Source organism: Setaria viridis, chromosome 6, assembly GCF_005286985.2.
Source record: "Setaria viridis chromosome 6, Setaria_viridis_v4.0, whole genome shotgun sequence".
Taxonomy (NCBI): domain Eukaryota; kingdom Viridiplantae; phylum Streptophyta; class Magnoliopsida; order Poales; family Poaceae; genus Setaria; species Setaria viridis.
The window spans coordinates 2,138,666-2,166,398 of record NC_048268.2 but is presented as its reverse complement, the minus strand read 5'-3'; the positions used below and the strand labels follow the sequence as shown (position 1 = coordinate 2,166,398).

Sequence of the window (27,733 nt, the reverse complement as noted above, 5' to 3'; positions counted from 1 at the left end):
CCTAGTTCCCACGAACCACAGCCTAAAGTTGTTCACCATCCACATGGTAACCCCATCAATAAGAATCCTGATGCACTAGTTATTCCACCGAGAGTTACTAGGGAGCAGGAAGAAAACCAAGATGGATGTGTAAAAGTATTGTGCTTCAGATGCGGTGAAGAAGGCCATTATGCCAATAACTATCCAATAAAGCATAAGTCGACCAAGTCCACTGGAGCTAAATTATATTGCCTCAAGTGTGGAGAAAACGAACATCTTGTTAGTTGGTGTGCAAAAGAGAAGGATGATCAACCCTAGGGCCAAGGACCCAATAGCCCCGCATTCAACCCGACAACATCAGTTGGCCTCTTTGTCAGGATGAGTGATCAAGACACCTTAGTCAGGAAAGAATGCCATCAATTTCCAATGCCCAATTCCCATACCACATCCAGTTGCCAAAGTACCAAAGCAAGAAAAACATGTTTTCACCGCAAAGAAGAGGGACACTTCATCAGACAATGTTCCAAGAAGCGTTTGGACCAGATGGATAAGAAGACTTAAGGATGGGTATGAAGACTTGAAGGGTGACAGTCGAGCCAGAGGGAAGCTATTCAGCTCTATTCAAATCACTTTACTAAGAAATTAAGAAAGTTCTTCAAAGATGGGCCAAAGAAGCACATGAAAGGAATGGATACTTAAAAGAGGAATTAGACTAAGTATCCCTGAAGTGTTTTATGTGATGTAGTGAAGCATAAAGAAGCATGATTGAGAAGCTTACGTAAGGATGAACGATCTAGGAAGAAGCTAATAAGTGTTGGATGCTACCCACCTAAACTTTTGTCTCTTGCTAGCCTTTGCGAATCTCGGGACGAGATTCTTGTTAAGGGGGGTAGTGTTGTCACACCCTGAAATTTCCGAATTTCAGGATGTGAATAAAAAGAATAAATAAACCATAATTTTCTCATAATTTTAAATTTTCCTAACATTTATTTTTCTTTACAGGAAATTTAGTATAGGAAAAATAATTGTTTGCTTTTATTAATTAAATATTGTCGTTCTATGTCTGTGCATTCATGTCGTTGCATCTTGGTGTTTCTTGAGTGCAAAAGTTTGAAAAATACGTTTAGACGTTGCCCAGACCCTTGTGAGGATTTTCCATCTTTTTCTGGAATTTAATCTCCTTTTCCTAGAGCTAAATCCAATTTTTGGAAGGCTCTAGAATCCTTTTCACGAGCTCCAAGTATTTTATTTGTATTCCTTGCATCCCAATCCATCTCTGAAATTTATCTCAGATTTTTCGGAATTTTCTAGGTATTTTTCTCGCTTTAGAAAACGAGTCCGGCTATTTCTGAAATTGTTTTCGCGCAGATAAATAAATTCAGAAAATCCGAAAAATCAAAAAGTCAACTCGAAAATATCTTTTTCCGAGTGTGGCGTATATATATATCACCGCGTTCGTCTCGACGCGAGGATTTCAGATCTACAAACCTTTTCACGAGTTACCTCTCCTAACTCCGTAGATCTGAAGTCAAAGTTCGGTCTTCGCCAAACTCCGGCGAGCTTTTCCGGCGAAACCGTGGACTTCCGGCGAAAACCGACACCACCATGGAGTTCCTCTCTTCGAGCTCTACGCCGTGGTGTGGTGGATTGCATGAATCCGATGTCGGCTCCGTCGTCTTCCCCAACTCCGGCGAGCTTTTCCGCCGCCATTGTTCATCTCTTGCCGAAGGTGAGCACACCATCTTGTTCGCCTCGTCGATATCGTTCCATTTTGCCGTTCATGCGCGAGATCGGACTTCGTTTCCGGCTTTTCCATCTTCCTCTCTCTTCGCTGCCTGCTCGCTGCGCTGCTGCCTGTACGCCGCCGGAGCCGCCGGCCGCGCCACCCTGCCGGCGCCGTCACCTGCCGCTCGCGCGAGCTGCCTCGGCCTCGGCCGTCGCCGCCGGCAGAACCGGGCCGACCAGGAGCTGCGCCATGCTCCTGGAGGGAGGAAGAAGATGAAGCGCTGTTTTTCGGTTTAGCCCTTGGAGAACTTTGTAATTTTTCCTCTTTCCTTTGTGTCTTGGCAAACTAGCAGATAACCCCCTGTATCTATTAGTTTCCCTAGATCTGGTCCAGCCCCTGCGGTTTTGCAAATCTAACCCTGTCCTTTAACCTTTTCGCGAGCACTATTCCTTGTGTCTTGCCCATTTTCCTTGCTAACCCTCCAAGTCTACGGTTAATTATGTTTAGACCCCTGCAACGTTGTTTAACCCATAGATTCTACGTTTTAGCTCCGTTTTAATCCGTTCAAGTTGCGTTAGATGCATAACAATGTAAATTACACGTTAGTGGTAATGTTTTCCTTCACACATGTTTTTGAAAATAAAATTTATATTAAAATTGATTAATGCCTGACAAACGAGTTCTTCTCTAAATAAAATCTATTTAGTGTTAAACATCGTTTTTCATAATAATTGTTAATTTGATTAATGCCTACTTCATACCCTCTTCTAAATAAAAGCCAATTAGGTTATATATCGGTTTTTCATAAACTAAAGTTAATTGGATTAATGCCTATCTAAATAATTCTTCCAATTAAAAGCCACTTAGAGTTATACCTCGGCGTTTCATAAATTAAATTCAATTTGATTAATGTTTATTCAATTTGTTTTCTAAATAAAATCTATATAGGTTATATCTCGAGTTTTCATAATTAAATATTAATTTGGCTAATATAAATATAAATGTGTTTTTAATTTAATCTACTTAGTTGAACTCGAGATGTAAAGCTATACGCTTAGATGTCTACATGTATCTTATTTTTAAATTAAATGTTTAATTTGCATAAATTGTACTCAAATATTTATAAATAAAATTGGAGTAAGCTTTACACCGTCTTTTCTTATGAAAATATAAATATGACTTGATTAATTCTAACTAAGGATATTTCTCTGAAATATCTTAACATTGCTTTTCTCAACTAAAATAAATGAAGCTTGTAGCTCTTGTCTTTCTTTTATAACTCAAAACTCTCGATAGCTTTATCTTTTCAACCATAGTTCCGTTTCAAGCGTTCCTTACGTTCGCGTGACCTTAGATCGAGCCTTGTCGTTAGTACGCTCTTTTAAAGTCTGTCTTTTATTTTGGTGTACTGCTCTTAGTTGTATTTGTTTGTTTGCTTGTATGATTGTGCCGGTGATTGCTTCGAGTAGAAGGATCGCTGTTCGAAAGCTTTGAAGATTAAGAGTTTCAAGTGAGCAAGAGCCGAAGAGAAGTAAGAGTAACTTTTCGTTGGAGAAAGGCAAGTGTGTCCTTGTGCTTTTATCCCAATAACTTTATTTAATCACTATTGCATATGCTTGCATTAAATTTGATGGGTCCTATTAAGGTTTGCCTAGTTTTTATGATTATTCCTTGCCAACCTGGGTTTACCTTTCTGTTGGGTAGCTATGCTTAGCTGCTATACTTGGGTTACGGTGGTTCTAATGAACAAAGATGATGAACTTATTTTATTTATGCTACACCTTCCTTTAATACAAGATCACTGTGATTAATTGGAACATGGAGAACCACCCAGGAAAACAGTGCTACCACAAGACTAAATGACTCTGGTCTTGGCTGAATAATTAGAAACTCTAGTTTGGGGTAACCTTACCGAAAGGGCAAAAGGGGAGGCGTTGATGGGATATAGCACTCGCTCTCTTGGGAAGTGGGCTTGGCTAAGACACTATACCCTCTAGGGGACTGCTATGTTTCGCTTCGACCTGAAACCTTAGCGGGTTACCACATTGCTAGCGAATCTTTGTAAAGGCCTCGTAGCGTCCCTATGCAATCACACCTCTGAAGTGTGGTATTGTGCCTGATCAGCACAAGCGTGGTTGGGTCTAAAGTTCTTTTGAGCTTTTACGCGACTTGTGGGTAAAGATGTGCGACCTCTGCAGAGTGTAAAACTGATCGATCAGCCATGCTCACGGTCAAGAGCGGCCTGGACCCTCACATGATTAATACACTTGAAGATGGATTTAAATCGTGTTTTATGCTATGGTTATGGTTGTGCCATATGCTTATGGCTTATGTTTATGTTTATATTAATTGTGGGTTGGTATATACTTATACCTTAGTAATCAGGTGCTAATAAAATTTGACCAATTAAAAATGCTTAATGCAGTCAACCAGTCAGCCTTTCCTTGTTTAAGCCTTGCATTCATATTCTCCTCACACTTGCTGAGTACGACAAGTGCTCACCCTTGCTATAAACAACGTTGCTCAGAAGAAGAAGCTGCTATGAAGTTATTGTGAAGATGGTGCTGAGTCCTAGGCGTACGCAGCCCCAGTCGATTACCTGTGAAGTTTGGAGCCTCCGTTTCCATAATTAAGCTATATATCTCTGATGGTTTCGTAAGTCTTTGTATCTTTTTACGTGATACTGTTGCTGTTATTCACTAATGATGTCACTATATGTATGAAACTTGATCCTGGCATACATATAGGTAGCACTTGGTTTTGTCCTTAAAACCGGGTGTGACACATACAAACCAGCGTTGGGTGAAAAGCTTCCGCTTCTTTATGAAAATAAGAATCATCTGATAATTTGGACCCGGCGCGGCAGTATGTAGATCAGGCTGGTACTGCAGTCTGGACATGCCCTCAGGGAATTCTGGTTGACGTGAAGGAGCTTTGGTATCCTGGAAGAATGCCATTGACCACAGTGTGTGTTGGAGAGAAGAGCGGCATTGTGCTCGTGCTTTCCCGTTCGAAACGTAACCATGCATACTTGCTTGACCTCCAATTCAAGTCAACGACAAAGGCAGCAGGCTGGAATGGGTCCTTCAACTATAAGACAGCTGTGCCCTATGAGGTCAACTGGCTAGAGTTATTTATGTCTCGTCTTCATGTCCAGCTTTAGAAAAGAGAATTCGTTATCTTGGGGTGCTTAACTGCATTGTTAATTTAAACCATGGACGTCAGCCTTAGCTGATGTTTATCATTCAGAAAACAGTAATGGTTCGAAGAAGCAGCGCACTCCATGCAGCGTATACTTGTGCTTGCAGTCTATATGCTCTGGAGCTGGTGTGAGAAGTTTGTTCCTTATTTGGTACTGTAGTGATGGTATGGCCATGGCATGTTTATCGTTTCAGGTATTGCGTTCCCAGTTGTGTATATGCATGCTCTGCTTGCATTTTATGCAATGCTGCAATGTACTAGTATGAATCATGAATGCCGGACATGGTTTACCTTTTGACATGGTTAGCACTTGCTGCAACCGGCTATTTTCTCGTTTTAGCTTTGTACTGCTTAAGTCTTAATAATGTGCAACAGCTACCTGATGCTACTTAGAGTCAATGCATATTAGCAAATTCAATCAATGTTCCTACAAACTGTTGATCGTTTGTGGTTAAATAAATGCTATGTTATGGGTACAAGCTAGCTGTGAGAATTTGTTGTACTAGCTACACTGGATGAGTATTACTTACTCTTAAACTACAGGTAACTCTTAAACTGCAGGTACCGGAATCTTACTATTTGTCATCATCTGCTTCTTATGGCCTTTTGTGCATTATATTGTTGCAGCACCATATTACTACATTTATTTTAGGGCCAATTCTGTTGGCATGGATCCTTAGTCTATCTTGTACTGATTATTTCTCAGTTCTTGTTTTGACATGAATGGTAATGCAATGAGCCATTGTGCTTTTAACCAACCTAATTCTGTTACATGTGCTATTCCCAAACCAATGTTTGCTTCCCTGAAAACTTTTGTTTCTGAAAATCTGGTTGTGAGACATTTGAGGCATGGATTTCCAGACCATTGTGGAATATGATTCCTCAGAGCGTTTTTAGAAAATGCCACTAGTAAACTTCCTCAGAAGGTGACTCTTTGTGTCATTTTCAGTAGTGCCTGATGAACCTTTTGATGCTTGCATCCAAGGTCTGTCATTTAGTATAGTCAAATTATCCCTGTGAATGCATTACATTTCAATAGCTCAACTTGGCTGTTTTGCATCCAAGGTCTGTGTCATATGTCTGATGTTTCAAGACTCATCTTGTTCAATAGCTCAACTTGGCTGTTTAAATGCCACTAGCAATTCAGTACAAATTAAACTAAATCAGATGATATGTACAAGGATCATAGTTTTTTCTACCACGCCATTTAACCCAAGAAATGTAGAGAAGAGGTTTGGTTCCCTTGGAATACTGAAGTGCAGTGTTAAATTAAACTATGAACTAGCCATAGCTAGTGACCTATATTGAGCACGACGATACAATCAGCTCTTATTTGATTGGTTTGTCCTGTCTTGAGCTATTGTTTGCAACTGGGTTCAGTTTGCTGTGAATGTTGAGATAATCGATCTCTTGTGCGACAACACTTGACAACGAAGATCCTTATAAAAAAATAAAAAAAAACGCATAACAAATTTTGAATTGTGATTTGTTGGGACACCCTCACTAGGAGAGATCCCTCCAAAAATAGTGGTATGCTGCTTGATGTGGCGCGCACACGGTATTCTTTAGTAAAAGGCGAAAGAATAGTTCGCTTTGTGCTCACCACGCAGCTCCGTGAACTCAACTGAGAACCATGCCCTCCCTTATAACGCTATTAGTCGCTGTGTCATGTGCCAAGAGGCAGCAGTATGGTACTAATCCCTACTAAAACCAAAGCCGATATCCAAACCAAAGCAGTTAAGCAGACCGCGCCCAGGAGTTATTGGGCCTAAATATGTATTATGTTCGTGGTCCCTTGAGTTCTATTTGGGCCCATAATCAGGTCATCGGTGTCATTTGAGAGAGAGGGAAAAAAAGAGGAGCGCTAAAGATAGCACTGTACTCCGTATCCTTTTTTTATGCGTATTCAGAAAAATGAACACAGTAGATCACCAGGCATGTAAAAGAATACTTCTTTGTTTTTTTTTGGAGCACACTGGTATGACCCTTCACGACTGGAAAACACTGGTCAGACGGACCGAAGAGCTAGTTACATTATGCATTCACACCAAACAGCAAACAAGAACCAAGTCCCGGTATTAGGATCCAACGGAATTTGAACTCCTTTGGATTCACATAAAAGATTTCAAAAGCAATCGCCCACTTCCAAACACACAATACTCTAAGAAATATCTAGTACAGCGAAATGAATTTCCCAACTGTAGCCATGGCAAGAGTAAGGTTCAGAATATCTAGTTCAGCGAAATGAATTTCCCAATTGTAGCTACTACAGTATCTTTCAAAGTTTCGAACACCAAATAATTTTTTTTACAAATGAAGCAACAAACAAGGGCAATTTGTGTGTTTGATAAGATAGCTATTTCATACATCATCTAGAGATGTATGTGCAAACAAAAAAAGATCTGCAAATCAAGTTTCTGCTTTAACTAAGTAAAACTCACAATGAGCGTGTAAAGGTGAAAACAATATAAGAAATAGAAACAGATTATAAGGGCATCTCGTATCTTATTTTACTGGTACATGTGAACTCTAAAGTAGCAACTCATGCAACATCAAATGAAAGATTTACAGGAGTTGACCTAAATACTAAGGTAGTACCAAGCAAGACAAGAGGTCATCATTTCAAATGATAAAGCATCTCCAACACTACCAAATTAATGTTAGATGTTACTATAAAAATGCAAGAAGTCGAAATATACATCTTTTTTCTACTTGTTAGTTGCCACTGAGATACTAGTAACAAGCTAGTTTAGGGGAGGACAGTACCTGAATTGATAAATATCCCACAGCAATATCACCACGAGCAAGGAGCTATCTTTACACAGCCATATCTCCGAAGCAGTAAAGATTTCAAAATGATAAGCACAAGGCATGGCTAAAGGTCATAGTTTAATTTAACGATGCAGTTAGGTACTTCGAGAGAATGAATTCTCTCTTCCTACATTTCTAGGGACGATATGCCATATCCACACATATTGGACCCATTGATTTCGAGACCTAGTCACTAAAGTCTAAACAAGAGATGACATGAGAAAACCATTATGTTCCACATAGTTAAGCAAATTGCTGAGTACTGTAGTCCAGTCATGCAACACAGCTACTGACTGACACCAAGCCAGTTGATCAAACAGCTACTGACGGACACCAAGCCGAGACATAAAGAACTCCAGCCAGTTGATCTCATAAGCTACTGCCGTCATATAGTTGAATGACCGTTTCCAGCCTGCTAGTTTGGTTGTTGAACCTGACTGGAGGTCGAGCACATACGCATTATCAGGATCCGAATAGTATAGCACGAGTACACTACTGCTCTTCTCACCAATAGAAATCATGGACAGCGACTCTATTCCGAATAATCCAAGTTCCACACCAACCGGCACTGATTGAGTGCACAGCCAGGCCGTCCCAGTGCCTCCCAGACCTCCATCTTTCTGGGTCAAGATCCATAGGTAGTTGTTGTGAAGATAAATAAGTGAAAGCCTTTCATCCATGCTCAGGCACAGCCAAACATTGGTCCGGTCCATTCGCATGATGCGTGGAAGCATGTCAAGGGGGAGCTCTGTTGCAGAGACCGACCCGGTGCTGATGCCGACATCAAGGGTGTTCAAGCTTGGCCCATTTGGATTGCCGCTGTTGCTGTGGAAGAGCCACCGTGCAGTTCCACCGGTAACTACAGCGACGCGGTTACCAAAGGGCCCTGCCAAACTTCCCTGTATGCAGCTCCAACTCCTCGATGCAGAAGCTGCCGATGAGAACTTGGGGATAAGCACTCGTCCTCGTCCATCCTCGTGATAGACGCCGGTGAGCAGCACCTGGAAGAAGGTGGAGTAGCCACTCGACGGACGGTGCGGGCCAGCGCCGTGGTCGGCAGCCGAGAGGACGGCGTACCCCCTGACGCCCTCGTCGCCGAAGCAAGCGACATCCAGCGGAGGGAGGAGGTCGCGCTTCCCGGCGAGCAGGTCGCACACGCACAGGCGAAGAACGGAGATCTTGTCTTTGGATTGGAGAGATAGGCGCAGGAGGAGGAGACCGTCGCGCGCCGCCAGCGGCTTGGCCTGGTCGAGGACGCCGGCGTCGTCGCGGACGAAGGAGGTGAGGAACCGGCGCCCGGGCCCGAGCGCAGACCCCGGCGCCGGGACAAGGACCGGCGCCCGTGAAGGGAAGAGCTTGGAGACCTTCCTCCGCGCGTTGACGCTGAGCTGGTGGCGCTGGACGAAGAACCCAAGGAGCGAGGCCCCGCCGCCCGCCGGCCAGTGGCGGCGGCGGAGGAGGAAGGCCGGATCCGCCACGAGGCGGCGCCACGGCTTGCACACGGCGGCGCAGCGGAAGAGCGACAACACGTCCGGCACCCGCGCGAGGATCTCGGAAATGACATCCTCCGGGAGGGGCGGGACGCATGCCGCCGCCGCCGCGGCATCCATTTCTGACATTTCAACGACAGATTCCCTCAATCCCGCACTGGTAGGAAAAGCTGCGAATCACGTCAAGGATGCGGCGGAATCGCCATCCGCGGACGGCGCTGCAGGGGGTAGGAAGGCGGCGACGACGCGGCGGTGGCTTGGGAGGGGAATGGGGGTTTGGCGGCTGGGGGGGAGGGGGTCGCTCTGGGTGATTCCGGGGGCGCAGCACAAGTGGGAGACGACCCAATTGGAAGTCATGGGCCGGGCCAGATTTTAGCGTCGCAGTGCCGTGTCGCAGATTTTGGCCTTTTGACGCTACCGGCCGGATCCGCCCAACCCCCCTTGGGCCTGGCCGGTATAAATCCGCCCAGCCGGTGACGTCTCGTCCCGGCCCACAACCCACAGCTCCGCCGCTTCTGCTGCTCTCTCCGCTCTCGGCTTCGTCTGCACGCAACCGCCTCGCATCCGCTCCCCGACTCCGCTCAATTCTTCGCCGCCGCCGCCGCTCGCCGTTCGCCCCAGCATGGCCGCCGCGTCGTCCGCCACCTCCATCCACGAATTCACCGTCAAGGTCAGCCCCGTTCATCTCGCCGTCCTCTCCCCAGCGTAGATTCCGGAGGAGATGGGAATGGGACCCTGCAATTTTTCACATGGATCGTCTGCTTAGCTTGCCCGGAGAGGCCCTAGCCCGAACCCGCTGCATTGTGCTTACTCTGGATTCCAGTGACACCTGATTCGTGCCGTGTGAATTTTGCTGCGGATCCGTTTGATTGGCTTGCAAAACGACTGAATTTGTTACCCAGTTGCTAGCTGCTTCGCTGAATTTTCTGAACTTTGGATGCAGCAGCGTCCGATTTTGCAGCGAGAGTCTAACGAGTGCGTTTTTCCTGTGCGTTGTGTGCAGGATTCAAGCGGGAAGGATGTTGACCTCAGCACCTACAAGGGGAAGGTTCTCCTCATTGTCAATGTCGCATCCCAGTGGTATGAATCATCTGCATAACCTTGTCCTCCTAACACGCCTTGCTCTGGTATGCTCAAGTTAGCTAGCACATAGTAACTAGAACTTGGGATGGTACTATTGTAATTGTTTGGGCCATTGCAAAATTGCATCAGTAATAAGGTCGTTGATGTGCTTGGAATCATTTGTGCCTACTTAATATATTCTGTAAAATAATGTTTGTCTGTGCTTACTCATTTCATTGTGCTTGGAATCCAGTTATGATCATAGGACATCAGTGATCGAAAGGGCGTATTTGGATTTGGAATCCAGTTATGATCATAGGACATCAGTGATCGAAAGGGCGTATTTGGATAAGAAGAAGGAGGTTGAAGAAGAAAAGGAGAAGAAGAAACAAGAACAGGATGCTAGGAAACAAGAACAGGATGCTAGGAAACAAGAACAGAAACTAGTTATAGATTCAGCGACAGAGCTTGGAGTGCACCTGATGGAAGGACAACTCTGGAATGGTGTGGTCAAGATCTGCATGCATGATGATCTACGCAATATCTTCCTGTGCACACCTGTTGAAGCAAGGCTCTCCATGATCAAGCTATATGCCGCTACGGTCTAAAACCAAACCCTACCATCCATGCATTGCACCTAGATGTGACTTTAGTTGGCATGATGGCCTATGTCTTTTGTGTGTGCTTGTCATGACGTGTAGTTGAATTAAGTTGTGTTGGTTATTATTTATGTTGTGATGAGGAACATATGATAAACTATGTTAGGAAACGTTTAATTACAAGCATGGTTGTTGAATTTAGTAATGTTGATTATTATTTCTGAAACTGATTGCCTCTGTGTGAGATGAATGAGTGTTTGAATGGAGGTAGCAGGCTGTAGTAATGTTGATACAAACTGAATTGAACTGACTGTGCCTGTCTTGTTTCCAATACCCAGGATGTTGAACCTTCTGATGCTACAGAAGATGATGGGTCACAAGGTCAAGCTGCACAAGATGATGGGTCACAAGGTCAAGCTGCATGAACTGCTGCTCTTGAAGCAGCAGCAGTTTGTGATGAAGCCTTACTACGTCTTGCCTTCCTAGATGAAGACTACGAAGATGAATGTTCAGAAGATGAATTCGACGAAGTGCTGGAACTTTACAAGACCGGGTTGGCCGAGTGGTTGCAGCAGGCGTGTCAACACGGTATGTATGCCTCTGATATTCATGTCGACAAGTATTGCAATAGGCGGCCTTATAGGAATCCAGCCTTCACTGGGGAGCAATGAGTACTGAACAAGCTTGACAATGATTCAGCCTGCTACAATATGTTTAGGATGACCCCACACATGTTTCATAGGCTACATGATTTGTTGACATCTCAGTATGGTCTTAGAACATCTAACAGAACCAGCACTATTGAGGCTCTAGGATTGTTCCTTTGGATATGTGGGGCACCGCAATCAGTTAGGCAAGCAGAGGATAGATTCGAGAGATCACTAGCCACTGTTCATAGACTATTTTACAAAGTCCTCAATAGTCTAGTAGACTTATCTGCCGACATAATTAAACCTCGTGACCCACACTTTACATCAATGCATCCTAGGCTGCAAAACAATCGGTTCTACCCTGAATTCAAGGGTTGCATAGGAGCAATAGATGGCACTCACATCCCTGTTGTTGTGCCTAGTGGAAAGTTTATGCAGCACATGTGTAGGAAGGGCAAGACAACCCAGAATGGCATGGCTGCCTGTGACTTTGATATGGTCTTTACTTTTGTCCTTGCTGGGTGGCCGGGTTCGGTTCATGACATGAGGGTGTTTGACGATGCAATGTCAACTTACAGAGACCACTTCCCAATGCCACCTAGAGGTACACAGCCCTGTTTCCCACTCATTACTGTTTTCTAATTGCAGTATCGTAAACTTACAGGTATGTCCTCTTCATATAGACAAATACTACTTGGTGGACTCGGGGTATGCAAACCGAACCGGCTTCCTGGCTCCTTACCGGCAGGCCAAGTATCACATCCAAGACTTTCAAAACGCGCCCGAACCACAAGGTATGAAGGAGATATTCAACTTTGCACATTCATCTCTTAGAAATGTGATCGAAAGGGCGTTTGGAGTGTTGAAAATGAAGTGGCGCATATTGTTGGACATCCCGGCCTATCCACCAGAAACACAGACACGTATTATATGTGCATGCATGTCGTTACACAACTTCATTAGGATTAATGGTGACTTTGATAGTCACTTTGGTATAGTGGACAACAACATAAACTATGTGCCTGTTGAAGGCACTCAAGATCAGCCGGAAACAGTGCCTGCTCCAGAGAGTGCGGACATGGCAAGCATGAATGCATTCCGAGACATGCTTGCTGAACATTTGTTTGCTAGATCTTGAATAATTTGTGATTGAGGACATGTAATTGTTTATGTATTTGTAACAATTTTCGGCGGATTTGAATCTGTAATAATTTGTGGCGCACTTGAGAATATTTTCCTTGATGTTTTGTTTTTGAAAATGCAATAAATTGTGTAGACATTAGAGTTGTTCATGCGTTTTTTGCATGACAACATGCATGGGCCATGCAACCATGCAGAATTCGTGGTTTTAATGATGCTAAACAGTGAATTGCAAAGTTTGTAGAGGTCAAATTTGGGACATGCAGAATTTGGCACAGTTGCAAAGTTAGTGTGAACAGTAAATGCAAAGTTGGGAGGTGCAAAATTGGGCAACTAAACAGGGTCATTATTCTGCACACTGCTAATTATTGTACTGTGACTGATTATTTCAGTGGCTTAACTAACTCCAACCACACTGAGCTGGCCCAGCTCTATGAGAAGTACAAGGACCAAGGTGTGTACTTTATCCATTGCCTTTGTATATTCTCTGTCTTCCATTACTTGTCTATTTTCATGGCAATATGGACAATGATTTATTTTGTCCAATGTCGATTGTTCATCGATTTAAACAATTTCAGCTGTTGGTGGTGCTGATCAGTGAGTACAATTGCCAATTTGTGGTTTGTAGGCTTTGAGATCCTGGCTTTTCCATGCAACCAGTTTGGCGGGCAGGAGCCTGGCACCAATGAGGAGATTGTCCAGTTTGCCTGCACACGCTTCAAGGCTGAGTACCCCATCTTTGACAAGGTAAAAGTTCTATGCTAGTTGATGCATAGTACTCCCTCCATTCCAAATTATAAATCATTCCAAGAATCTTGGAGAGTCAAAGCATCTCAAGTTTGACCAAAATTATAGAGAAAATTATAAAGATTTATGATATCAAATAGGTATACGATGAAAATATAATTGATGAAAAATCTAATGATACTTAGTTGATATCATAAATGTTATTATATTATTATATAAATTTGGTCAAACTTGATATACTTTGACTCTCCAAAATTCTTGGAATGACTTATAATTTGGGATGGAGGGAGTAGGATAATAGGATTTGGCTGTCTTAATACAAACATACAATTTTCTGACTTGGCAGAATGATGTGCGGGTATTAGTGATGACCTCTACCCATGTAGAATATAATTCCTTGTGGAGTAGTACTGAGCCTAAGCTCTTATTACTTGTCAGGTTGATGTCAACGGTAACAATGCTGCACCCATCTACAAGTTCCTGAAGTCTAGCAAGGGTGGCCTCTTCGGTGACAGCATCAAGTGGAACTTCTCCAAGTTCTTGGTTGACAAGGAGGGGCGTGTTGTGGATCACTACGCCCCGACCACTTCCCCTCTGAGCATCGAGGTAAACTTCCAACACCGTGTTTTGCGTTTGTTGTACAAGCTTAACCAGTATGCTATCTTGAGGCAACTTTAACATCCCCCCCCCCCCCCCCCCCCCCCCCCCCTCTCCCAATTCTGTGCAGAAGGATATCAAGAAGCTGCTTGGGAGCTCTTAAACCATCGGGCTGGAACCTGTAGAAAAAACATGTACTCCTGCATTGCTCTGAGCGCTAAAATTTACAATAATGCGGTGTTAATGAAGTAGTGCTCCATATATCCAGAGGTTGCAGTACATGCTCTATTTCCCTTTCATGAACTCTGTACTTGTATATTTCGTTTGAATGGACATGAGGTGCCTATGGTTTTTGAGTTCTCGGGGAACAGACGCATTGACATGTTATTTCTTCAGGCTTCAGCTTGACGTAGGTGTTGATACTTGCATCTGTGGAGTTGATGGTGAACACGAGCTGAACGCGATCCACAATCCTAGAGTCATGCAAGAAGAAGAAAAAAACTAGTTTTCTGCAGTGCAGAGGGAAGACAGAGTCTGCTGTGTTCGGCAAGCGGTGCTGCAGCTTGTTGTGCTGCTGCGGCAGTGCTTGGCCTGGCAGCCGAATAGCCGTGCTTCTACCAGCACCCGAACAGGGTGGTTGAAAAACAAATTTCAAATTGGCCGAGCAAGTTCTCTCACAGAGTCACAGGTGAGTGCGATTTCGAGGAATCGGACTTGTGCCCGGCTACATGCCCACTTGCTCTGCTAGGCACCCGAGCGCTCGTTCGGTTCTGGTTTGACTTTGGAGGTCAGCTCCAACTCAAAATCTTTTTCAAAGAAAAGCTCTAACTCCAAAAATGAGAGAGGTTTTGGTTTCACGCGTAGAAAAACACGGTGTTTAAGCATCCAAGTTTCATGTAGATGCTAGTAGGTGGATGGTCGCTGCACGGGAACTCTGTCAGGTCCAAACGTTGTGGTCTCCGTGACTCCGTGGCTTGCTTGCTGCATGCACTTGGCCGGTGGCAAGCGAGCAAGTTCACTAGTTCTGACACAAAACTAGCAAGTGCACAAACGAGTTCCTATTCGTGGGCGTGTGCTACAAAACTGCTGCTGTGGTCAGATTGGGCATTAGCTGAACAGAACGGAGCTTGCACGCTTTGCACTGCTACAGGGTAGAAACCACCTGCAGCAATTCCCAGTACACCGCTGCCAACCGGTGATCGAAGCGACCAGACAAGCAAACTCTTTCATCAGTTTCTTCCGCTGCATAAACTGTTTATCTTCCCAGACTCGTGTGTTCATTCGAATTTCTGATTAAGCTTCACAGTTCATCGTTCATCCCCAAACTGGGTAAGGTCGGGCTCGGCCACCGAGTCCAGGCTCCGCCGGCCACGCCCACCGCCCAACCTCCAGACCGCCCGACGAGACGCGCCAACACCGTTCCATCCAACCTCGATCAAGTATGTCTACAGCAATGGCCGCAGCAGTGACTCCTCCAACGTCGGCGACGACGACCGCGGCCGTGGTGGATCCTCCAAATCCGGCTGTTCCTGGTCCGCCGACGGCGCAGGCGCATGCGCGGGTGCGGGCGATGGAGATGCCGGCGGCGCCGCCTTCCACGGCAGCACGAGAGGAGGGGCTGGAGGGCCTCCTGGGTCATGGCGTTGTCGTCCGTGCTGCAGGCCTGCAACGCGGCGCCGCCTGGACCGGAGCTCGCGGCATGGAAGTCCACGCCTCCGTGGCCGCCGCCTCCTCATTCGATTGTGCAGCGGATGGTTTGAAGGAGGAAGGGACATCGAGCAGAGGCAGCCCGAGCGCGGAGACGGGCGCGGGGGTCGGCGGACTCGGAGACGGCCATCGCCGGCGGCGTTCAGCAATTTTTTCAGAAAGCCCCCTAAACCGGATCGCGAAAGTTTACACAGTTATTTACACAAAACCCCCTACATTGGATCGCGATCAACAGTCACGATCCAATTATTTATGTAAATACCACTACAAATTTCAGAATGATCCCTCCAACGTGACTGCTGGCGAATTCCCCTTCCCGCGCCGCTCGGGCGATCGCGTCGTCAGTGGCCCGTTGCGCCCCGCAGGGGAGGCCAGCACGGCGTGGTTGCCATAGGTGGCCAAATACCATCCACCCCCTGGGTAGGCGTGGGCATTCGGTATTCGGTTCGGTTAAATCGGTTATCAAGAATTTCGGTTATAGAGAAGTATTAACCGAATTTGTTATCGAAAAACTAATAACCGAGCCAAATCAGTTTCGGTTAAATCGGTTCGGTTTATCGGTTAATCGTAATACATATTATACTTCTATAGAAGATAATGTAACAACATAATCGTATTGAAAAGCACCTAACTAGACATGGATCATGCAATAAAACAAAAGGAAAAAATAACAAATAATGCTTATAACAAATAAAGTCTCCTAGAAATACATTTGAATATGTAAATGGTGACAATTTTAGTGTTTAATATAATAAGTTAGAAAGAATTTAGGTCGATCGGTTAATGCCAATTCAAAACCGAATAAATTTCGGTTAATCGAATAGTGCCAAAGTCTTAACCGAGTGGATCACAGGAATTTCGGTTAACCGATATTTTCAATTAAATCGATTCGATTTGGTTAATCGGTTTCGGTGAATTTTTTCCCACCCCTACCCTAGGCATCTCCTGTTCGTTGTTCGGACTTCGGACTTGTGCGGCTTGTATTGCCCGCAAGGTTGCCGCTCCCTCACTCCCTGGGCTGAGCCTTTCTTGCTCTCGCGTCACTTCTTGGTTGGGCTCAAGAGTGCGTGTTGGGATGGCTGGCCATTTGTGCGGGCCCTTCGTCTTTTTATATTTTTATATTTTAGTATTTTACAAAAATATATACCAAAAAAAATTGTAAATCTAAACCTATACCGTCATTTGAAGCCATTGTAGCCAGTACATTGTAGTCGCCTTACCGCCGATTCAACTGGGGAAATCTCCACAGCACACTTTTAAAAAATCGTAACTAAATTATATGAATTAGGATGAAAATAAATTTTATATGAAAATTGTAGATCTCGGCGAGATCTACAACTTTGTATTCAAACTTTTTTCATTTGGTGTCATCTTGGTGCTCAAATAATCGACATAAATTTCAGATCTAAAATTCAAATTTTAGATCTGAAAAAAGGCAGCACACTTTCAAAAAATCATAACTAATTGAATTAACTCAGATAGAGATAAGTTTTATATGAAAATTGTAGCCCTCTACGAGATTTACAACTTCGTAGTTTAAATTGTTTTCATTTAAATTTTAGATTTGAAATTTTTGTCGATTATTTGAGCATCAAGATGACACCAAATGAAAAGTGTTTAAACTACAAAGTTGTAGATCTCATTGAGATCTACAATTTTCATATAAATTTTATCTCCATCCAAGTTCATATGACGTAGTTATGATTTTTTGAAAGTATACTGCCTAGGGGTTGAACCGGAGATAAGGTTGTTACAGTGTACTTTCCGCCGTTTCATTAGGCTATAGCCATTTCAAACAGTGGTATAGGTCTAGATTTGCAATATTTTTGTTAGATATATATTTTGCAAAATACTAAAATAAAAAATAAAAAAATTCGCAAATAACCACCGCACAAATACCAGTACGAAGATGAAGGGGGCGCAGCTATCTGCATACGATTGGCTACTACGGGCCCACACGTATTATTCTTTTGGAAGGTTGTTTGGAGACGCAATATTACAACCGACCTGCGCTAGCTACATCGTTTCTGCACGACTGCATCTAATAAGCTCTCGAGACGCTAGCAACTCGCGGCTTTCTGGTTTGATGAAGTCTTGAAGAGCTGCAGGAAAGCATCCATCTCGTGCGCACATGGAGAACAACCAAAGTGGAAGAAGGTACGCACAATTTCCTGCATACCCTATAGCAGTCAGCTGTCACAAACTGCGTTTTCTTTTTCTGCGTGCCAAATTGCCACCAAAATTCCTCAAACAAAATTGCCTCCAAAACCTAAAAACCGTAAAGCTGATTTTTTTTAAAAAAAGCTTCAAAACCTAAATAATAAGTTATTATCGACCAATGTTGCCGATGGCATCTATTATACAAAAAAAATCATTGACACTTGCAGGGAAACACAAAAGGTCGTCAAGGGGGAAAAATGCAGTTCAATGTTTGGAGCTAGTGAAGGATTTACCGTGGTGGAAGCTGCAGGTGCTTGCAAGGCTACCCGGCCGCGCGACAAGCGCAGGAGCCGCTGCCTCCTCAGTCCTCACCTCCGGTGGCTTCTTCTCGCGCCGGCGCCGACGGCCGGTTTCTCCCACGAGCCGGATCTGCAGCGGTAGACGCTCCGGTGAGCTGAGGTCTCCGGCAGCCGGCGCGATTCCATCCTGCCTCTCGTCACAGCGGTGGTCGCAGGAGCTGCTGCCTCCTCGCCTCCGGCCGAACTTCTGCCGCCGGCGATGGCCTCTTCCGCGAAGACGAATAGAAAAGAAAAAAGAGACGGGAGGGACAGAGGACGCATCAGTGGGCCCGGCGCACCTCGTAGTCCGTTCGAACTAAGGGATATCACCCACTAAAAAGTCTAAAATACTGAGTTGGCTCTTTACGAGCTAGCTGACCCGTGACTGTTGGAGGAGGCCTAATGGTGAGAGCCACATCTTGCACCGTGAGGTGGTGTTGCGCATCGCGTCTTGCATGGTCCAGCATGAGTTTCGTCTCTTGAAGGAAAATTAAGGGCATGCTCAGCTGGCCAGCTTACAAGGAAAACCGCCCGTGCATCGTACGGGCACTCGCCACTCTTAACGATGCTCTCAGAAGGTACAAGCAACGTCGTCTGAGAGATGGGTATTTCTACCTGGTTCAGAATCCACGCAAGTACGCGATGTCTGTACGCAGTCTGTTGTTCACTATGCCACGAGAAGATGTGCCATGAAGAAGATAAAACTTCTTCGCCGGAAGAGACGAGCTATTTCCCGTGCGAGCAACGCCTCTCCAGATGTGCAATGATCAAATTCGAATTCATCTGGAGAAGTGGTTTCAGAGGAGAGCACAAAAGGACTTATGCATATGGTGTTGCAGATGATGCTTATCTACGGCTGTGTGAGGGCTAGCCTATATCATAATATACGTATGATACGGTGAGCATGTCGGCTTCACAATTTTGGTATGAAATTTCTTTTATTTCCCATCTTGAATGGTAGTTTCATGTCATTGGCAGTTTGTCGTATTTTTCTCAAATATTTTTATGGTCTCCATTCAACGTGCATAAAAGTAAAGTTTTTCACTGGTCTTTTGCAAGCCAAATTTTATAGATATTTCATGCCTGGTGTGTTGTTATAGATATTTATAACTTTTTCTATAAATTTAATCAATAATAAAAAGTTTTACTTCGGACAAAGTTAGAACAACTTATAATTTAAATGGCGGAAGTAAAATTTTTGGCATACACAAATCTCGAATTTTCTCCATGGCCTATATCACGATATATAAATCGATTCTGACCCCTACTCATAATGCCTAGTTCTTTTAATTTGATCCATTACTGTCCCTCGAACCATCAATTCACCATGAAAACTCAAATCAAGCTGTTAAGAAGAAACGAGAACACGATTCATCTGGTTATGTAACCAATGAAGTCATCGAGGTCCTTCCGTGATGAACCGCCCTCGGCAATGGAGGCACGGATGGATTCGTGGAGTGTGTTGGCCTTCTTTCGCACCACCAAGCCTTCATCATGTACCATCGCCATCTCAATCGCCTCGCGGATGACCTCTGCAGGTGTGACTGCGTTGTGCTGCTCCCATGGCCTCACCAGGATTCCAGCCTTGAGGTACTTGCACACAAGCTCAGCCACCAGCGGCTGGTCGGAGTGCATGGGCCAGGCGAGCATCGGCTTGCCGTGGCTCAGGCTCTCCATGGTCGAGTTCCAGCCAGAGTGGCTCATGAACGCCGCAGTGGCGCCGTGCGCTAGGATCTCGAGCTGCGGCGCCCATGTGGTGATCACCAGCCCAATGCCTTGGGTTTGCTCGGTGAACTCGGACAGGAACTTGGCGTGTCGGCTCTCCATAGCTTCCTCCTCGTGCACCACGCCGCGATCCACGTCAGACAGAACCCACACGAACCGCTGCTTACAGTCACGCAACGCCGCGGCAATCTCCGCGACCTGCTCCGCCATCAACGACGACGTCGTGCCGAACGACACGTACAGCACCGACGCCTTTGGCTGCTTATCGAGCCAGTTGAGGTACTCGTGCCGCGTCTGCTGCCCTTCCGCTGTGCATGTGGCCGCGTCGAGAAGCGGGCTCATCGGCCCAACGGCAAATACCCTCTTCCCCCGGTACTCCGGGTCACTAGCCACCACGTCGATGAACTCGTCGCCCTCGATGGCACGGCTTGTGTTCATGATTACTCCGGCGAAGGCCGGGCTCTGGCCGTCACCCTTGGTCCTAACGATGAACTCGAGCAACTCCCTCGGCATGCACGCGGCCGGTGGCGGCGCGTCGTGGAGCCCCCGCGCGCGCAGGAGCCGCTGCCCGGCGTCCGTCCACGCGGCGTCGTAGGACGCGGACACGCACTGCAGGCAGTATGCCTCGGCGTGGGGGTCTATCCGCGCCGCCTCGGGCGCGGCGAAGGAGCTGAGGCGGTCGTACAGGACGACGACGCGGCGGGAGCGCGCGGAGAGGCTCGCGAGGAGGCTGGCGACCGGGCCGCGCGCGCCCGCGACGAAGGCGTCGCACACGGGGATGAGGTGGGACGGGAACGGCGAGGGCGCTGCCGGGTCCAGCGGCGGGGAGGCGTGCGCGGAGACGGGGACCTCGAGCTCGTGGAAGCGGACGCGGCGGAGGGCGTCGTCGCCCCAGCCGTGCACACGCGCGCGCCTGGCGGACGTGCGCCCCCGGCGCCGTGTAGTGCACGGGGAGCCCCCGCGACGCAAGCTGCAGCGACAGGTGCAGCATCCCGTTGAGGTGGCCCTGCGCCGGGAACGGCACCGCTACGACGGCAACGGATTCCATGGAGGTCTCAGGCTTGGGCGACAGAGCTTGATATTTTAGCGTACAGTAGTTGGCCTCCAGCTCCATACTAGTATATATGGACGCCATGGTCCGTGTATTCTCAGCTGTGGCATGCACGTGCGCAGCACGAAATTGACCAAGGGGCAAGCTCAAAATAGTCACGTGCCTGCATGCACTTCCGTAGATATTTTTTTTGAGGGTCAACCCGGGGGGGGGGGGGGGGGGGGGAGTGTTGTCCCCGCCATTTGCTGGCCAAAACCTTATCTGTTACAATTTCAGCATCAAACAAGAGAAAAGGGTGGGTTAAGGGGGTGTTTGGATATTAGGTACTAAATTTTAGCAGTATGATATCAGATGTTCGGATGTTAATTAGAAGGACTAAACATGAGCTAATTATAAAACTAATTGCAGAACTCCCGTGCTAATTCGCGAGACGAATCTATTAAGCCTAATTAATACATCATTAGCAAATGGTTACTGTAGCACCACCAAATCATGAACTAATTAGGCTTAATAGATTCGTCTCACGAATTAGACTCCATCTGTGCAATTAGTTTTATAATTAGTCTATGTTTAATATTCCTAATTAGCATCCAAATATCCGATGTGACAGGTGCTAAACTTTAGTGAAGATATCCAAATGGGACCTAAGTGTTTCCGTAGATCTTTTTAACAGGCTGTAAAATCTGCAGCTTGGAAAGATACGGATCACTCACTCAAGAGCGATGACTAGTCACCCACAAGGTCACGACCGAACGAGATTCCACATGACCCACGTCACCTTGGAGTACCATCGGGTGCGTCCTAAATGATATCTGAGCTTATGGTACGTTGGGCGCAAACTGTGCACCTATCTTGCACTAACACTAACACCATCTCCAAACGGACCGAACGAGATTCCACATGACCCACGTCACCTTGGAGTTCCATCGGGTGCGTCCAAAACGATATCTAAGCCTATGGTACGTTTGGCGCAAACCGTGCACCTATCTTGCACTAACACTAACACAATCTCCAAACAGACCGAATAAGATTCCACATGACCCACATCACCTAGGATTTCCATCGGGTGCATCAAAAATAATATCTGAGCCTATGGTACGTTTAGCGCAAACCGTGCACCTATCTTGCATCGACACTAACATCATCTCCAAACGGACCGAACGAGATTCCACATGACCCACGTCACCTTGGAGTTCCATCGGGTGCGTCCAAAACGATATCTGACCCTATGGTACGTTTGGCGCAAACCGTGCACCTATCTTGCACTAACACTAACACCATCTCCAAACAGATCGAACAATATTCCACATGACCCACATCACCTAGGATTTTCCATTGGGTGCATCAAAAACGATATCTGAGCCTATGGTACGTTTAGCGCAAACCGTGCACCTATCTTGCATCAACACTAACATCATCTCCAAATGGACCGAATGAGATTCCACTTGACCCACGTCACCTAGAAGTTCCATCAGGTGCGTCCAAAATGAATGGAATTGGGCCTGCCTTTTTTCATTGTTTCTTGGATATTTAGTGTAACATGGAATTGTCCTTTCCCCAAAGCAATTTTTCTCTGTGTGTAGCTTGCAGAGAGTGAAGCTTATTGGTTCATCATGGACGCTGTCAAAACAACATTTAGTTGGCTCTTTTTTTCCTTCCAGATTTTTATGTACCTTTATTCTGTTTTTATTCAATGTGTTCCAAATATTCGCTTGACTTCACTTATCTCGAAGCTAACTTCATTTGCAGGTTCCAAGGCTCAAGACCTATTATGACTATGCCAAAAGGAGGTTGAGTATTGCAGAGAAAATGGGTTTGATTCCCTCCAGCCCCACACAGGCATGCAAATTTTTCTTACTAGAAGCTGGATGTGCGTGCTAGTAGTTAGTCATCGTCCTTGCCCCTTCCAGATTTTTTTTACTGATTTTTCTAGAGGTCTAGCTGGATGTGCGTGCTAGTAGTTAGTCATTGTCCTTGCCCCTTCCAGATTTTTCACTAAATATCCAAGAAAAAGAGGTCTAGCTGGATGTGCGTGCTAGTAGTTAGTCATTGTCCTTGCCCCTTCCAGATTTTTTCACTAAATATCCAAGCCTTGCCCCTTCCAGAGTTTTTCACTAAATATCCAAGTTAAAAGGATAATGACTGACTACTAGCACGCACATCCAGCTTCTCTACTTAATTAGTCTCAGGGACAGGATCCGCAACCCTCTAGAAGTAATTGGGGGTGTAAATAACTAAACTGGGAAATTAGCAGTAATTAGCAGCATGTAGCTGTTTCATCTTTCTGAAATAATGGAATGTAATATAGTGAAAACATGTGTGGAAGTATTTACTAATAGACAGAAATCATCACAGCTTAAACCAAGTATGGTTCCTTTTTTTGAACGCAAACTATAAAGTTTTCCTGTTATAAGCATCTATTGCTTTTCATATTTGCTTTTTTTGAACGCAAACTACAAAGTCTTCAGATTCATCATTTCTTTCATGTATATCATTTTTGGGGATTTCAACCAACTTGTCAGCTTCTGGTGACCATTTCAATGTTCTAAAAATATATTGATTCAACTTGTTGTCAAGATACCCCTCCCCAACAATCTTGCTGTGTGTCATATCATAGATACTGAACTGACCATTTCCCCAGCAGATCATCAGGCCTTGGTTAGCCAGCTGTCCAACAGATACAACATTGTATTCCATTGAAGGGATTAAACCAACTGGATTCAAGCTAAAATCCTTAAGGTCAATGCATCCCATCCTCTTAGCGTTGAGTTCTTTACCACCTGCTGAGTATACAGGTAGCCGGTCTTCCTTCTTCACCTCCCTCAAGTCACGCATTAGGGCTTAATTATAGCATATGTGATGTGTCGCACAGGAGTCAAGCATAAATTTAAACTTCTTCTGTGAGGTGCAAAGCACATATCCAAATCTTCTACTAGAAAGTTGCACCTGAAACTTCAACAACTGTTAGCTAAATTTTAGATATAAGACGATGCAGGTAGAGTATACAGCTCATCATCCTAGTTTAGATTCTCCATTTGAATGGATCACTGAAAACATAGCTCAAGCACAGTTCAAAACAAGTGTAGGAGAAGACAGCTAAAAGTTATCTAATGTAAATCAGACCACATGGCTTTTCAGGAAAATTATGAAGACAAATTCCTATAACAAACCACATTTAATATTTTACTTTTGAATAAGCTCAATGTAAAATGCTTGGATAGTTGCTTATAGTGTAATAAAATGGAAGTATCAAATACTCCCTTCTTTATAGGAACTCTAAAACTTCCATTTATATGACTCATGTTGAAACCTGTTGAATCCAGCACGAAGCTAGGTGTATATGAAAGTATTTTCGTAACAGAGCAGATTTGGGATTTGGGTAGTGCTCCATTCGTTCCAAATTATAGAAATAATGTGTATAGAAAACCCAAAATTACTCCCCAAGAGAGCCGCCGGCCTCTCGGCCTGGGCAAAAATTAACCGAAACCGATTAACCGAACCGAACCGAACCGATTTAACCGAAATAGTCGGTTAAATCGGTTTTCGGTGTTCGGTTCGGTTAAAAAACTAGCGCTATTCGGTGGTCGGTGATTGGGTCGGTTTTGGGTTTCCGGTAACCGAATTAGAATTTTAACCGATAAACTGTCGTCCAGGCCATTCCATCCGGCCCATAAACGGCCCACGAGTCCACAACAAGTCAACAATATACCCTAGCGACTAGCGGACGGAGTCTCCAGAGACCAGAGCCGCCGCCGCCCGACTCCCGTTCGGCCGTTCCCATCCCCTTCACCTTCAGAGCCGCCGCCGCCCGACTCCCGTTCCCATCCCCTGCAGAGCCGCCGCCGCCGTCACTCCAGAGCCGCCGCCGCCGGCCGCCGGCACTCCAGAGCGGCAGAGCCGCCGCCGGCCGCCGCCCCATGAGGCCGTGACTTCCGTCCGCCGCCTGCCCGCGTCAAGCGTCCCCATCCGTCCACCGCCTCCCCAGCGTCCTCACCAAAGCCACCGCCGAGTCGCCGACGCCGACCGCCGTCCGCAGTTCCGCACGTCGCCGCGTCCCCATCCGCCTCCTGCCTCCAAGCTCCAGCAACTAGGGCACCAGGCTCCGCGGGGAACTAGAAGGGGCAAGTAATCAGCGCTCGGAGTCTCGGACTAGTAGTACAACGGCGCCACCAACCGAGCACTCCTCCAATGTAAGTTCGAGATCCCTTCCCCCCTCGATTTGTTGTCTGTTTCAGTGATTATTTGAGCCCATATTATTTGTTGTTGACTTGTTGAATCCATTTGCTTTGCTCGATTTGTAGATGGAGGATTCAGATGTTGAAGTTGTGAGATCTGAAGCTGAAGGTAAAGAGAAGAATGAGGAGCAGAACAAGAATGAGGAGCAGGAGAAGGACCAGGAGAAGGAAGCTAAGAAGAGGAAGGCTATGGCACCAAGATCAGATGTGTGGGACAGCTACCACAAGATCCTTGTTGGAGACGTACTGAAGAAGGCAAAGTGCAAGTATTGCAGCCGTGAGCTCAACTGTCACTCCAAAAAAAATGGTACAACTTCTCTAAAATATCATCTACGAATATGCAAGAGAAATCCTAATAAAAATCCTGATGACCAAGGCACTTTGCAATTGCAACCATCACATGGGTGTAGTAGTGTAGGCACTGTTTCTACCTGGAAGTTTGATCCTGATGAAATTAGAAACAGTTTTGCTGAAATGCTGATTGAAGATGAGTTGCCTTTTGTTTTTGCTGAACGATCTGGCTTTAGGAAGTTTATGGCCAAAGCATGCCCCCGTTTTACTGTGCCATCTAGAAGAACAGCCACTAGAGATTGTGTTAGTATCTATGATGTGCAGAAAGATAAGCTGAAAGAATTTTTTAAGCAATCCTGTGAAAGAGTTTGCCTCACAACTGACACATGGACTGCAAACACTCAGCAAAACTACATGTGTGTCACAGCCCATTTTATTGATAGTGATTGGAACCTACACAAGAAGATTATTGGATTTTTCTTGGTAAAGGGCCATAGAGGGGATGACATTGGGAAATCCTTAGAGGGTTGCTTGGATGAATGGGGCTTAGATAAAGTTTTTACCATAACTGTTGATAATGCTAGCTCAAATAATGGTGCTATCAAGTATATGAGGAGGGTTTTGAATGAGTCAAACTGCAGCATTGCTGATGGAGAGTATCTTCATATGAGATGTGTTGCACACATTATCAACTTGATAGTAACTGAAGGGCTAAAAGAGATTGATGTTTCAATTTCTCGTGTTCGTGCTGCTGTTAAGTTTGTCAAGAGTTCTCCCTCTAGGCTAGCTAAATTTAAGAAGTGTGCTGAATTAGCAAAGGTGGATAGCAAAGCTTTTTTATCTTTGGATGTTTGCACAAGATGGAACTCCACTTACCTTATGTTAGCTAATGCAATACCATATGAGAAAGCATTTGAAAGATATAAGGATGATGATCCCTACTACCAACTTGATCTAGAAGGACAGAATATGCCAGGTGTTCCTGTAAAATCAGATTGGGAAAAGCCTAAGAAGATGGCTGAGTTTCTTGAACACTTCTATGAGCTCACCCTCCGTGTCTCAGCCACTCAACATGTTACTTCTCACACTTATTTTCATGAGATTGCTGATGTTTTGATTTTGTTGCGTGAGTGGTGTCAAAGTTGTGATAGCATACGCAAGGACATGGGTAAAAGAATGCTAACAAAGTACTACAAGTACTGGGGAGACAAGAAGGAGGACATGCTAAACTTGGTCATTTTTTTCTGTGTTGCTATTGATCCAAGGTACAAACTATCTGATTACACAAAAATGGCTACCTTGGAAATGTTTGGTCATGAAATAGGACAAGAATTGTGGGCTGTAGTAAACAAATCTTTCCATGCTTTGTTTGAAGAGTACAAAAACTTGTATGCTCCAAGTGACAAGTCACAGCATACTACTGATTCTGAACAAGCTCCAGAAAAGAGCAAGAGATTGATGAGGTCTGTCATTGCTCAGAAGATGAGGCTTGATGGTGGTGGAAATGGCACCACAAAGTCTGAACTTGAGAAATACTTTGCTGAAGAGAATGAGGAGGATAAGAAAGACTTTGAAATTCTTGAATGGTGGAAGGACAATGCTCACAGGTTCCCAATATTGTCTCACATGGCTCGTGATTTGTTGGCCATTCCTATTTCAACAGTGGCATCCGAGTCGGCTTTCAGCACAGGTGGACGTGTTCTTGATGACTTTAGAAGCTCTCTCACACCAATTATGGTCGAGCGCTTGATCTGTACACAAGATTGGCTTCGTCGATCCACTACTCTTAGTGTTGAAGAAGATCCCGAAGAATTGGCTAAAATAGAAGAAGGTAATCAATTTAAATTCTAGCTATTTGTTTCATGTTCCTCATTATTTATTCATATATTCACACTACCTTTTTTGACTATTTGAAGCCCTTACTCATGTTGAAGAGGACATTGGTGGCTTGAGCCTGACGATTTCACCCAAGTCTACTACTAACGTCAAGTCAACCAAGCCCTCTCCTGCATAATTATGTGTTGTAATGCTACTGTCTGCTTATGTGTTACGGTGTTCACTGTTCATTTGTTCAAGGACTCTTATTATGTGTTGTAATGCTATTTGAATTTGACACTGTGTTGGACTGTTGGTTACTTGGTTTAGTCTTTAGACGTCTTAATGTGTTGTACTGTTCAACAATTGAAGTACTCCTATTGTGTGTTGTAATGTTGTTTGCCTATTT

The 27,733-nt window shown here is 45.2% G+C and overlaps 3 protein-coding genes, 1 long non-coding RNA gene, 1 other non-coding gene and 1 pseudogene across 7 annotated transcripts; 3 read left to right on the top strand and 3 right to left on the bottom strand.

Annotated features, from left to right (window-relative positions):
• The first annotated feature begins 1,263 nt into the window (after positions 1-1,263).
• Positions 1,264-5,099, top strand: LOC117860136 (uncharacterized). The gene is made up of 3 exons (XR_011898460.1): positions 1,264-1,708; positions 3,175-3,263; positions 4,233-5,099. It is a non-coding gene; the product is annotated as an uncharacterized lncRNA (long non-coding RNA).
• Positions 5,100-6,400: 1,301 nt separating this feature from the next.
• On the bottom strand, positions 6,401-6,518 carry LOC117862284 (U5 spliceosomal RNA). The gene has a single exon (XR_004641939.1). It is a non-coding gene; the product is annotated as a U5 spliceosomal RNA (small nuclear RNA).
• A 1,260-nt stretch (positions 6,519-7,778) lies between these two features.
• Positions 7,779-9,487, bottom strand: LOC117860129 (uncharacterized). The gene has a single exon (XM_034743359.2). It carries the CDS (start codon positions 9,334-9,336, stop codon positions 8,038-8,040), a length of 1,299 nt encoding a protein of 432 aa, XP_034599250.1. The 5' UTR covers positions 9,337-9,487; the 3' UTR covers positions 7,779-8,037.
• Positions 9,488-9,647: 160 nt separating this feature from the next.
• On the top strand, positions 9,648-14,362 carry LOC117860133 (probable phospholipid hydroperoxide glutathione peroxidase 6, mitochondrial). 3 transcript variants are annotated; one of them, XR_011898459.1, is made up of 7 exons: positions 9,648-9,877; positions 10,211-10,287; positions 10,523-10,871; positions 11,207-11,456; positions 12,097-12,122; positions 12,202-12,312; positions 13,051-13,079. XR_011898459.1 is itself a non-coding variant. In XM_034743370.2 (6 exons), exons 1-6 carry the CDS (start codon positions 9,830-9,832, stop codon positions 14,163-14,165), a joined length of 507 nt encoding a protein of 168 aa, XP_034599261.1. In that variant the 5' UTR covers positions 9,648-9,829; the 3' UTR covers positions 14,166-14,362. The 3 variants fall into 3 exon arrangements, 1 of the variants encoding a protein (XP_034599261.1); XR_011898458.1 differs by having other exon boundaries at positions 11,207-12,122; XM_034743370.2 differs by lacking the exons at positions 10,523-10,871; positions 11,207-11,456; positions 12,097-12,122; positions 12,202-12,312 and adding exons at positions 13,287-13,405; positions 13,844-14,011; positions 14,133-14,362 and having other exon boundaries at positions 13,051-13,112.
• A 5,004-nt stretch (positions 14,363-19,366) lies between these two features.
• On the bottom strand, positions 19,367-21,039 carry LOC117860128 (putative cis-zeatin O-glucosyltransferase; annotated as a pseudogene).
• A 4,245-nt stretch (positions 21,040-25,284) lies between these two features.
• LOC140223094 (zinc finger BED domain-containing protein RICESLEEPER 2-like) lies at positions 25,285-27,523 on the top strand. The gene is made up of 3 exons (XM_072294537.1): positions 25,285-25,525; positions 26,396-27,340; positions 27,426-27,523. The coding sequence occupies exons 1-3, from the start codon at positions 25,285-25,287 to the stop codon at positions 27,521-27,523; spliced, it is 1,284 nt and encodes a 427-aa protein (XP_072150638.1).
• The last annotated feature ends 210 nt before the right edge of the window (positions 27,524-27,733 follow it).